The 12568-nt window shown below is 35.9% G+C and overlaps 1 protein-coding gene across 4 annotated transcripts in view; it reads right to left on the bottom strand.

Annotated features, from left to right (window-relative positions):
• The window catches only part of USP9X (ubiquitin specific peptidase 9 X-linked), an 83342-nt gene that overhangs the window by 30070 nt on the left and 40704 nt on the right, over window positions 1-12568 (bottom strand). For all 4 annotated transcript variants that reach the window (XM_068962842.1, XM_068962840.1, XM_068962841.1 and 1 more), the window contains exons 21-25: window positions 7999-8129; window positions 7528-7806; window positions 4208-4333; window positions 3002-3127; window positions 1654-1820 (exon numbers count right to left, since the gene is read on the bottom strand). In XM_068962842.1, the coding sequence (XP_068818943.1) occupies window positions 1654-1820; window positions 3002-3127; window positions 4208-4333; window positions 7528-7806; window positions 7999-8129 (829 nt within the window). The remainder of the gene's footprint in view (window positions 1-1653; window positions 1821-3001; window positions 3128-4207; window positions 4334-7527; window positions 7807-7998; window positions 8130-12568) is intronic.

The raw sequence follows: 12568 nt of genomic DNA on the forward strand, positions 1-12568 counted from the left end.
AGGTTTTAATCTCTAGTCAGGGAACTAAGATCCCACATGCCCAGCGGAGTGGCCAAAAACGAACAAACAAAAAAACCCAACCCAAATGGAAAACAAACCCTCCAACGGATACCCATCACACATAAAAGTAAATGTCCTTACAATCATCTATAAAATCCTCACAGGCTGTTTGTTGCCTCTCTGGCCTCACCTCCTACGACTCCCCTGCCTCTGCTGTTCCAGTAATCCTCGTCTCCTCCATATTGTTCCTGCCTTGGGATATTTGCATCTGTTGTTTCTTTCTGCTTAAAGCACACTTTCCCCAAGGCGGTAGGGGGAGGGATAAACGTGGAATTTGGGATTAAGAGACTACTAAATATAAAGGACCTACTATATAGCACACGAAACTATATCCAGTATCTTGTAATAACCTATGATGGAAAAGAATCTGAAAAAAATATATATATAACTCAATCACTTTGCTATACACCTGAAAACACTGTAAAGCAGCTATACCTTAATTAAAAAGCAAACATTATATATATATATATATATATTTGGTCACATAACCAAAATATATTTTTCACATAAAACATAAAATTTTAAATAAGATATGATGGAGGTGTTAGCTAACCTAAGGCTATGGTGGTAACCATATTGCAAGATATGAGTGTCTCAAACTGATACTTTGTACACCTTAAACTTACACAGTTATGTTGACTACATCTCAATAAAGCTGAAGAAAATAAAAAGGAAAAACAAAACACACAAAAATCCCACCCCAAAATCCAACACACTTCCTCCATAGATCACTATGTCACTCTTTTCAGAGCTTTGTTTAAAAGGTCTCCTTCTCAGGGAAGCCTTCTCTGATCATCCTACATAAAACTGAACTCCACTGACCGCCTCCCCACCCCTTATCCCTAATTCCTGCTTTCTCTCAATAGCATTTATTATTATAACATACCATATATTTTCCCATGTCTTCCCTCCCCACTCCTCATCTCCCTTTTAGTACAGACTCCAAGAAGACTGACTTTTTTTTTTTAAAAAAAGACTGACGTTTTGCCTGTTTTATTTACTGCTATATCCCCGGTAGCTAAGTTACATATGACAGTAATACTGATTAGAGCTCAAGTTTAAAAAGTTACCTTATGAAGGTCAAGATTAGACTGACATAAGAGGATGGAAAACTGACATTTTCTACAAATTTGATTGACTTGCACAAAAAGAAGCCCAAAGCACAATCAACGTCATTAATTAAATGCTCTTAAAATGAAAAGCTAGGACTTTATAATTGGCCTTTATTCTCGGTGTATAATGTAAAAGTTCTTACCATAACCACACCTTGTGAATTTCGTACTGACTTAACAATTTCACTAAAAAAACACTTGCCTTCTAGGTATGCAAGAAAGGTAGCCAATGTCCTATTTCTTTAAATCCTGTAAACCACATTTTTTAAATGGACTAAAATACATACCTCTTAGGTGAAACTAAATTCTGGAATTACAGAAAATCTAAGCAAAACCACAGTTTAATAAAAATTTCCTCAATATTAACGTGCTATAGAGATAATAAACATTTGATTTCCGGGATAAATTCTGCCAACATAAATTAATTCATTTCTGCTTCAAAAATTAAGATCAAATCTCTTACAATTAAAAAGATACTTACTTGCTGTGACAGTGCAATAGTAAATCAATAATGAATGTCTGCCAAGCCTTTTCTTTACTAAGAGTATCTAAGGCTGTTGGAATCAAGGCAAAACATAATGTCATCACTTCCATTGCTTCACAGCAAACCTGTTCATCCTCCAAATCTGGCTCATTGCCTGCATTGGTCTGTAAAATTATAGTCAGGGACAAATTACCTAGAGATGCATTTAAGAAAAATCTCATACAACTTCAAGTTAATGCTTAATACATACCTACTCACTTAAACCACTTGGCCTCAGCCTCTTTACCTACAACTCCTAAGGCCCTTTTGGAATAGTACAGAAATGACTATAAATAGAAGATGAAGTCTAATCCTATTCTTCTGCTACATCCCAAGGAGAGCTGCAGGAGTACACTGAGCATACTACCTGCTTCTTTGCCCCTGAGGCTCCTAGAGACCTTCTGAGTTGTGTACTTCGGCACCAACAACTGTTCCTTCCTCAAGAATCATTCTGGCACTGCAGCCAGACTACTCAACTGACTACTTCCATCATGTAGCTTACCTACAGTGCTATTTTATTCAAAAGCAGTGGTCTCAGACCACTGTTCAGGAAGGATTTGAAGGTTTTATAAACTAAAATATGCTTCAGTAGGTAGCTAATAAATTCTAACCTGGATTTATCAATAAGCAGTATTTCTAGGACATGTTGGCAAAAGAACAGGCATTCAAATATTTGCTAAATGAATAAACACCACCACACCAGACATACAACAGGACATCAAAACATATCCCAGGCAAATCAGGGTTATGTTGGCCATTAAAGGGAAGGTCCTACAATTTAATTTCCCGTTCTATATATGCGGCAGTGGTTATCAAGGGCAGGTATATATAACAGAAAGTCAGAGTCAGTCTCTCTTCTTTAAATAACTTGATTAATCTAATGGGAGATCAAGGATGATACCGAACTGGCTGATATTCTTGACTGCTTTAAAATAATCAAAAATACTTAATGCCATGGTATCCCAACTGACAGCCACCTAAACTAAAATCTACACAAGACAGAAAGATAATGAAAGAAGAATAAAGAGAATAGGAGAAAGCAAATTCAGTATGAAACAATTATATCTGACCATAGTGAGAAGCAGAAAAAGATATTTAAGAAAAAGCCTTGTGGCACAAATTTGAAGTACTTTATTTTCAAAGTTAAATTTTACTATATCCTCACCGTAACTATGGCTACCAGTTTATTTTCAACCATTAAAATGCAACTGGTTTTACTTTTAAAGATGGCAGACATAATAATTCAGCCTCATGCACAATTAAATAGCATTTACTTTAAAGTATTATGTTTCTGTGTAATTCTTACCTTCTCATAAATTTTAGTGATTTCTTCATTTGGGCTAAATACTAGCTGTAATGCCCCACATCCTGATGCCCAGATGATTTTCTGGATAGCTCTAATTACACAAATATCAGGCATATATCTTGAAGCCTGCAAGACAATGAGTAATTAGAACAGTTGATTATTTTGTTTAAAAGCAATACCATGAAGTCTGCTGTTATTATCTGGCTCTACACTACTTTCAGAAGAATCTGAAAAAGACTACAGACGTGACTTAACCATTCCACTCCTAGTTTTTCACCCAGGAGAAATAAAAACTTACGTCCACACAATCACTTGCACAGAATGTTCACAGGAGCTTTATTCAGAGCGAAGAAAGAGAAACAATCCAAATGTCCAAACACAATGTGGAATATTCATAATGGGATATAATACTCAGCAATAAAAAGGAATGGACTAATGGTCCACACCACTCAGATAATGCTCAAAGCCATTATTCTGAGTGAAAGAAGCTAGACATAAAAGAACACAAACTGTAAGATTCCACTTGTGTAAAATTCTACAAAGTGCAAACTACTATACAGTAAGAAAAGATGAGTGGTTATCTGAGGCCAGAGGAAGCAGTGACTGCAAAGGGACATATAGAAAGAGGGACAGAGATGTTCTGTGTCTTGACTACAGTGGAGGTGTGACACAAACATGTATTTGTTAGATTTTACTGAAGTATATACTTTAAAAGATGCTATTCATTGTACATCATGTATTATGTGTGTTCAGTTGCTCAGTTGTGTGTTCAGTTGCTCAGCTGTGGCCAACTCTTTGGGACCCCATGGACTGTAGCCAACCAGGCTCCTCTATCTGTGGGATTTCCCAGACAAGAACACTGGAGTGGGTTGCCACTTCCTCCTCCAGGGGATCTTCCCAGCCTCGGGATCAAACCCACATCTCTTACATCTCTTGCATTTGCAGGTGGATTTTTTTTTTTTTTTAACCACTGAGCCACCTGGGAAGCCCCTTAAAGGCGATTAAAACCAAAAAGAACTAATATTAACATTAGACACAATTCATGTTAAGGGAACTTTATCTAGACTGACTTGGTGATTTGAGTGAGTGGGTCTAGGAAAAGGAAGCCCCCAAATGTGATAAGGGTTATTTCTACATTAACAGAGGGTCAAAAATGAAAGAAATGAACCTTCCGGAATTTGAGAACCTTACAAGTTTAACACTAACCTCATCAGATATTTGCTGAGCAAGACGAATTGACACATTTCTAAGCATGCATTCAGATGATGGATTGGGAATGCTCTGAAGGGCACTTTGTAGCACCACTGCTTGATCATGAGTCACTTGGTTGACCTGAAAAAAGTCAAACATTTTAATACTGTGTACATACCCAGATCCAATCATTTGCCCCTCATTCACCCCCACTCCCCCAGGATGACATGCCTTCTGTAAATACACTGTAGAACCTATGTGGCTTACACAAAAAGTTCTTTGCATTACCAATAATGTGGGCTTTCTCTTTTCCTTGTGCAGTGGAGGGCCACGTATCCTTCTGTAAATCCCTTTTAGATCAATCTGACTTGTGTCTCTACAACTGCATTCAGCATAACTTGTAGAGGTGAGTGAGTGATCAACCCAACTGACTCATTTCAATTCTATCCAGAAACTCAGTAAAGTACTCCACATTCGTTCTCCTGGGCAGACCCTGCTCCCCATTCACCTGGTCATCAAATTCTTCTTAAAAAAGGAGAAAAACTAAGGAATATCAGTAACAGAATATGTATAAAAGGCACTAGAGCGTCACACTTAAGTTCATAAAGAAAAAACATTAAAGTCATTAGCCAGGCAATTCTGACTGTTTTACAAGTTCTACCTCCTCTTTATGCTCCAAGTGTTTCTACAACAGTATTTAAGACAAGTCTGTTTTACTAAGTTTGCCTTTAGTGTCCTGCTGACTGTGAGCTCCTTGAGATTAGAGGTTATTATGTACCTTCGTATCCACAGTAGCACATTTTCTGAATAAAAGAGAAAAGTGAAAGAGGGAAACATTTATATTTTCTGTTTACCTCATTAATAAGCTCCTGTGTCAGGGATTACAATAAAAATTTGTTTCTATCTTAAGAAGAACACCACTGTTTAGAAATCCTAGTAAGTATGTTACTTTCAATAAACAACAATTTAAGACTTAGGCTTTACTTTTATTCATTATCTTTTTTAATGAAAATTTCTAACATATATGACAATGGAGAGAATAGTATTACCCACTGTGTTGCTTTAACAATTATGAACAAAACGACCAAAATTATCTTGGCTAACCACTCCCTCTCACTTTCTATCCTCTCCCTACCCCAGGATTATTTTGAAGCAAATCCTAAATACTATATAAAATCATTTGTAAATGACAATTACTTTTGAGAGGGTTGTTTTCAACATAATCGTAAGTATCATCACACCTAAAATAATTATGTTATTATCTCAATTACATGTGATTATTATATCACATATATAATCAATATTCTAATCTCCCTAAGACCTAAGCCATTCCTAAAACAGAAAATTTGTATTCCTGAACCTTGTATCTTCTATTGTTAACTTAGAAAACCATCACTTATGAGGCATGTAAAAGAATTCAAATGCGTAATTTTGACTTCTCAGAAACAGACACTGAATTCTGGCATGTCTTGAGAACCTTTGCTAAAATGGATCAAGAATGCCATCAAGATGAAAACAATCAAAATGAGATCAGAATTGGAGGTTACGACTGTTAAGGTGGGAAGAGAGGCTGGCAACAGGGTAAATCAGTTATAGGTGACCCCTGAACAGCAGGAGTGTTAAGATAGACATTCCATGCAGTTGAAAATCTGCATATAGCTTTACAGTTGGCCCTGAGTATCTGTGGTTCCAATCAATTTAGGATGGTGTAGTACTGCAGTGCTCATTGAACAATCCATGTATAAGCAGACTCGAGCAGTTCAAACCTGTGTTGTACATGGGTCAACTGTACATCTTTTTTATTACCACCTGTGTCTATATGAGGTAGTAAGAGATTCATATGGAGTGTTTAACAGGTTAAAAATAATTGAAAGAGCGACTTCCCTGGTGGTCCAGTGGTCAGGACTCTGCCTCTTCACTGTTGAGAGTCCAGGTTCATTTTCTGGTTAGGAAACTAAGATCTCACAAGCTGCTCAGCAAGGCCAAAATAAATAATTGAAAGACTATCTGGGGTTTCTCGTGGTTCCATACCAATTTTAGGATTATTTGTTCTAGTTCTGTGAAGAATGTCACAAGTATTTTGACAGCAATTGCATTAAATCTGTAGATTGCTTTGGGTATGAACATTTTAACAATATTAATTCTTCCAATCCATGAACACAGCATAACTTTCCATTTCTTCATATCATATTACAACTTCCTTTTATCAATGTCTTATAATCTTCAGAGTATAGGTCTTTCATTTCCTCGGTTAAATTTATTGCTACGTATTTTTTTTTTCATGTGATTCCTTTCTTGATTTCTCTGATAGTTTCTTATTAGCATATAGAAATGCAACAGATTTCTGTATATCAATCTTATATCTCACAACTTTACTGAATTCACTTATTCTACTATTTTTTTTTTGGTGGGGCTTTTAAGGTTTTCTAAAAATAGTATCATGTCATCTGCAAACAGGGATTCAACGATTCCAGTGCTGGGTATATACTTGAAGAAAATGAAAACCCTAATTTGGACAGACACATGCACCTCAATGTTCATACCAGCATTATTCACAATTACCAAGATATGGGAGGAAGCAATCTAAGTGTCCATCAACAGATGAATGGATAAAGACGACGTGGGGTGTGCGCAGTGTATATACAATGGAATATATTACTCAGCCATAAAAAGAATAAAGATTTGCCATTTGTGAATACATGGACAATCATGAGGGTATTATGCTAATAGAGTAAGTTAGAGAAAGACAAATACTGTATATTTTTATGTATATGTGGAATCTGAAAGATAAAACAAAGAAGTATAGCTAAACAGAAATAGAACCACAGATACAGAAAACAAACTAGTGGTTACCAGAGTGGAAAGGGGTTGGTTGGAGAAGGGCAAAAAAGGTGAAGGGGATAAGAGGTACAAACTACTAGGTATAAAGTAAGTGAGTTATAAGGGTGTAAGGTATAGCACAGGGAATATAGCCAACATTTTATAACTACATGAAGTATGATCTATAAAAACATCAAATCACTATGCTGCACACCTGAAACTAACGTTAACAGTGTAAGTCAACTACATGTGGATAAACATTAACTGAAAGTCAACAGGACTTAAGGGGGCCAGGAAGAACTCTCCGCTCAGAGTACAGTCAGTGAAAAGCATTTGTAATTTTAATACAAATATAATTTAATAGAAGGAAACCAATAAAATGAGGTACTACTGGAAAGGAACTGAAAGCATTTTGAATCAACTCTGAACTCTATACTTAAGAGTTGCTAAGAAGTTTAACTTTAAAAACTCCCATCTATTATATTATAAAAAGATTTTTTAAAAGTCTGTATTACCGATGCCATGGGATTCACGCCTTCCACACCTGGCTGACAAGCTTCCGCCACAGCTCGAACGTGACCATAGCCAATGGCAGTTAGCAACAGCTTGGCTATTTTAAGAGCATTGAGGTAGGCACCCCTTCGAGTTTCCATATCTGCATTTGGTAAGAAGTTATTTCTGGTTAGCATGCTCAAGACAAGGGGGAGGCCACCACTTTTCAAGAAGTGAAATTGAAAATCAGAGGAATCATCAGCCAAAGGTGCACCAGCAGGCATTAACAAGGCATAGACTACCTGGAAAAAAGAAAAACTGTATTAAAAGATTTTAAAAAGACAACTTATTTGCCTCATCATCATTAGTTTAAAATTTTCCTGTATTTTAAAATTCTTTCAAAAATACTTCACAAGTTTTCCATGTTCTTCACACTATCATATAAAAGGTCAAATTTAAAGGACATGGGATAAATTCAAAAAGTAAAAACAAACCTCTGTTAGGTATAGTACTTGTGAGGCTGAAGGACCAAAGAAAAGTGAGTCAAGAGATGGACTAAGGCTGCTGTCTCCAAGTTTGGCATGGTCTAAACAAATAGCTCTTAATTTTTCTATTGTTGTGCTATCTGTAAGAAAAAAAAAGAGAAATAGTCTAAAATAAAACATAATTCACGCATTCATATTTTATTTTGGATATTCTGAAGACTACTTAAGTATGGAATAGAAATTGAGTTATAGACTCAAACTTCACAAGACATAACGAGATCTGCATTGATTTAAAACAAAGAAAAAGCCACAACCAACCAGGGCTCTTTTATTACTCAACCCAGGTATGAAGGAAGCAGTGTCCTCCTACTCAGATCTGAAATCAACATGTCTTCCTCAGACACTACAGACTGAAGATGGAGAAGGAAATGGCAACCCTCTCCATTATTTTTGCCTAGGAGATCCTATGGACAGAGGAGCCCGGCAGGCTACAATCCATGGAGTCACGAAGACTCCAGTGACTCCAGTGATTGAGCACACAGCAACGGAGATGAAAAAATACAACACACTTCACAAGGAAGGAGTTGAAAATAACAAAATGCAAGTATGACAAGCTCTCTCTCCAACTTTTCTAACGTTAGCCTCCATGACACCATGTTTAACTGGTTTGTTACAACGCAAGAAACTTAGTGGTACCGTTCGAAACTGTACCTTAAAAAGTAAACATTAAAAAAAAAAGGAACAGTACCTCAAAGTAAAAAGATTTTTTTTGGATAACATTAAAAGATGCACTTCATTTAAATCACAGTGAAAAGATACCATAGAAAAGAGAAAGAATCCCATTATTAGCTACCAAACACTCAAACTTACTTCAGAAAGTACTTTAATAATGAAATAATTTGCAAGGTAAATGCCCTATGACTTAAATATACTTGGATAAATAAGATTTTCTTTTTTTAGTAAAAGCTTTTTTTTTTCAAGAGTAAAGGTAACTGAAAATTACTATAATTTCCATAGGTTAAGCTAATTTTTAGTGGCCCGGAAATATCTTATCAAAAAAAATTAAATTAGTGTTGAAACTGTTGGTTTTCCCTATTCTGAAGGGGGAGTAACATGTAACTAAATGAAATATTGTTTTAATAATATAACATTTGTGAATATCTTCTCCTGTCATTAAATATTCACACTCTACATCATTTTTAATGATTAAAGTCATTTTAACCAGTATACTACTTTAATCTCTAACAATGGGTATCTTAGGTTTTCTCAAAAAACTTTTTTTAGACAATAAAGATCCAAATTATTCTCTACAAAGAAACCAATTCATACACTATATCTGAAAACATCTTGCTTAGTTTTATAAGTATTCTGAGTGAAGGGCAAAGGGAATAGGAGAAAAGAAACACGGGCTATAAGAAAAGGATGCAGTGAATTTTAAGTAAATCATTTAATGTTGGATTCTAGTTTATTCATTTGAGGGATATGAACCAAATCACTAGTGGCCATTTCACCTTTAGCATCTATGAACCTAAATAACTTTAGGTCTTCGATTATGCACATGCTCATTTAACAAAATATGGAAAATAACAGAAAAATTTAAACTGCCCATAATCCTGGATTTTAGTTTATTTCTTTCTAGTCCTTTGAAGAGATACCTAAGCCTAATTAATTATATGATATACCAGCATGCTATTAAAAAGTCTAGAAAAATGATGAGCAGTAACACATGCGTTAAGAGTACAAACTTTAGAGCCCAACTGCATGCATTATCTTAGAACTTCCTCTAAGCTATGTGTCTCTGGCCAAAAGCAGCAGTGGTGGCGGCAGCAGCAGCAGCAACAATAACAACAATCACTCTGTGCTTCAGTTTCCCCAACAACAACAAATCACTCTGTGCCTCAGTTTCCCCATCTTTAAAATACAAATAAAAATAATAATTCCCTCCATAGGAATGTTGTGAGGTTAAGTAACTTAACAAGTGTGAAGATATTAGTTAGACCAAACTCCTGGGAAAAAGAAAGCTCTGAAGAGGAAAAGCAACTCCTTTGCTGGTAAAGCAATATACATTTTAACTTCTCTGTATCAGGCAAGAACCTGGTTTCCTGATGTGCATAAGGGTCACAAGAACTTCTGAGGAGTTTACCTACAGAGGACAGTGTAAGTTCTAAGGTTTAACAGCAAATTATAATGGAGGCACTTGACTTTGGGCAAAGATTCAGAATAAATAGAAGTAAATTACTAGGAAAAAGCTTCTAATTCCACTTTGGTTTTGTTACTCCTTTTAAAATATGTGCAAGTGTGCACAAACACTAAATGATTCCTCAAATGTCAGAAACAAAATGTATAACTACTTCCTCTTCTTTGAGCTCCTGCTTCCTTTCTTAAAGAATGTGTTCCTGCACATGCCCATGTGTGTAACAACCACAGTGACAGAGACTAGGTTAACACTTCTTGAATATTGATTAAATACCAGTCACTAGGCTAGGGTTTTCCATATACAATCCCATTTAATCCATACAATTCTATTAAATAGTTATTATTGGTCCAATAAAACTAAGAAAACTTATGGCTAAAGCCATGGAGTAGCAAGTTGAAGAAGCAGGATCTGAACTCAAGTCCATTTGAGTCCAAAGCCTATGATTTGTCTACTGTCATACAACCATTACTGGCATTTTCAAAGCTGGCTATTTAAAATTTAGGTACGATACTTGGATTATATAAAATATGATAAAAGCACCCTCTTAAGTTTTCTGCTTGAGCTGCCTGGCAAGAGCTCCCTCTCACCACCTGGTGGCAGTAGGCTCCAATCACAAGATCAGGGATTATGAGATGGCCTTTTCAAATGTTAAAGTTGAATTTGCATGTATAAAGCAACAACTGTGACTCAAATACTAGGTAAGTAAAATAAATTCTAAGCAATACAACAGATAAAGATCAAATTAAATCAAGTCATTAAGAAAAGCTTTATTTAAGAATCTAATTAACATCTGAACTGATTCTATACCGTATGACTCAGATGGGGTAAGAAAGGTCAACATGGTTGTCTACTTTAGAAAAAGGAGATAACAGAAACACAAGACAGTTTAAAAAATTATCTAGGCCAATTACTGAAATGCATTTATCAGCAATACACTTCACTAAAATGAGAATAAATTAAAATACATGAACTCAGAAAGAATAAAGACACTGAAAGGAGTGGAAAGAACGTTAGAGATGTCAGCAAATTACTGAAGGTGTAGAGGGGATAGAAGATATTAATCGCTGGCTTAGCTGAACCCAAGAAGTGCTTTTGGGGGAGAAAGAAAAAGGCTACCTATAAATCAGCACCCCACCAAATTCTAGGAAAGTTAAGGATATGAAAGCAAAACATACTTAGCAGATACAGACGAATCAAAGACTTTAAAAATAGTGACTGAAGTCTGCAAAAGCAGCAACTTTCTCCTCCCTCTCTCCCCAACAGACTGATAAAGCTGGGAAGCAGATGTCTCACTAACGCAGAGAATAGAGACAAATATGGAATGCAGAAAAACTAAAAAGCAGGATTAGTCAGTATGAGTCCATGTTTGTTTTCTGATATAAATGTGTGTGTGTTTAAGTGTGTATTACTTCCTCAGATCAAAGAAAAGGCCTAGGTGACAAGAACGCCCCAATAGTTATGAGCACAATTGAGCTGTTGCATTCTAGCAGAGTACCCTCCCCCTTGCTAAAAGGAGAAATGCCTGATTCTAGGGCTGGAACAGAGAAAGCACTACATGAACTTTAAATATCTTGTGCCAGAAACTAAAAAGTACTTGAAAGATGATAAAACTATATCTAAACTACATCTAAAAAAGCACTGGGTTCATATTAAAAACACAGTGCATACATCCACTGACCATAACTGGGACAACTGAGCATCAAACTAAATAATGATTATAATGGCTATAATGGATATGGTGGTTAAGATAGCATCACAGACTCAATGGACATGAACTTGAGCAAACTCTGGGCGACAGTGGAGGACAGGGAAGCCTGGAGCGCCTGCAGTCTATGGGGTCACAGAAAATCGGATACGACTCAGCAACTGAGCAACAACAACGTAATGGCTATAACCCGATGGATTACATAAGAATCTATGAGTAAATAGTGATCACACATTAATTTACAGGGGAAAAGCAAGGCTCTACTTTATTGTTCTTGGAGTTCTTGAATTGTACTTACAACTTTTCTGTAAGGTAGTAAATGTTTCCAAAAAGTTTTTTTAAACATTTTTTAAAAGTTGTATAGAATTGAATGATCTGGTCCAATTCTCTCCACCAACTCTTATTTTCAGCTCATAACTTTGTAGAACGTTAGGTTTTAGACGAAAACATCTATTAGCGTACAAACACTGAAATGTGTTCATGAAAAACAAAACCTTATGGAAAGGATTCCTTGGAGGAAGGTCTTAAAATTTTAACACTAGAATATCTGGGGTCAAGAAGTTAACAGAAGAGCTAGAAAAAGTTAAGGATGCCACCACAAAGCTGAACTACTCATCAAATGTGAACTATTATTCAGATTAGTATTGTTTCGGAAACAAACAAACCAAACCACCTCC

This window comes from Capricornis sumatraensis, chromosome X (assembly GCF_032405125.1).
Source record: "Capricornis sumatraensis isolate serow.1 chromosome X, serow.2, whole genome shotgun sequence".
NCBI classification, from domain to species: domain Eukaryota; kingdom Metazoa; phylum Chordata; class Mammalia; order Artiodactyla; family Bovidae; genus Capricornis; species Capricornis sumatraensis.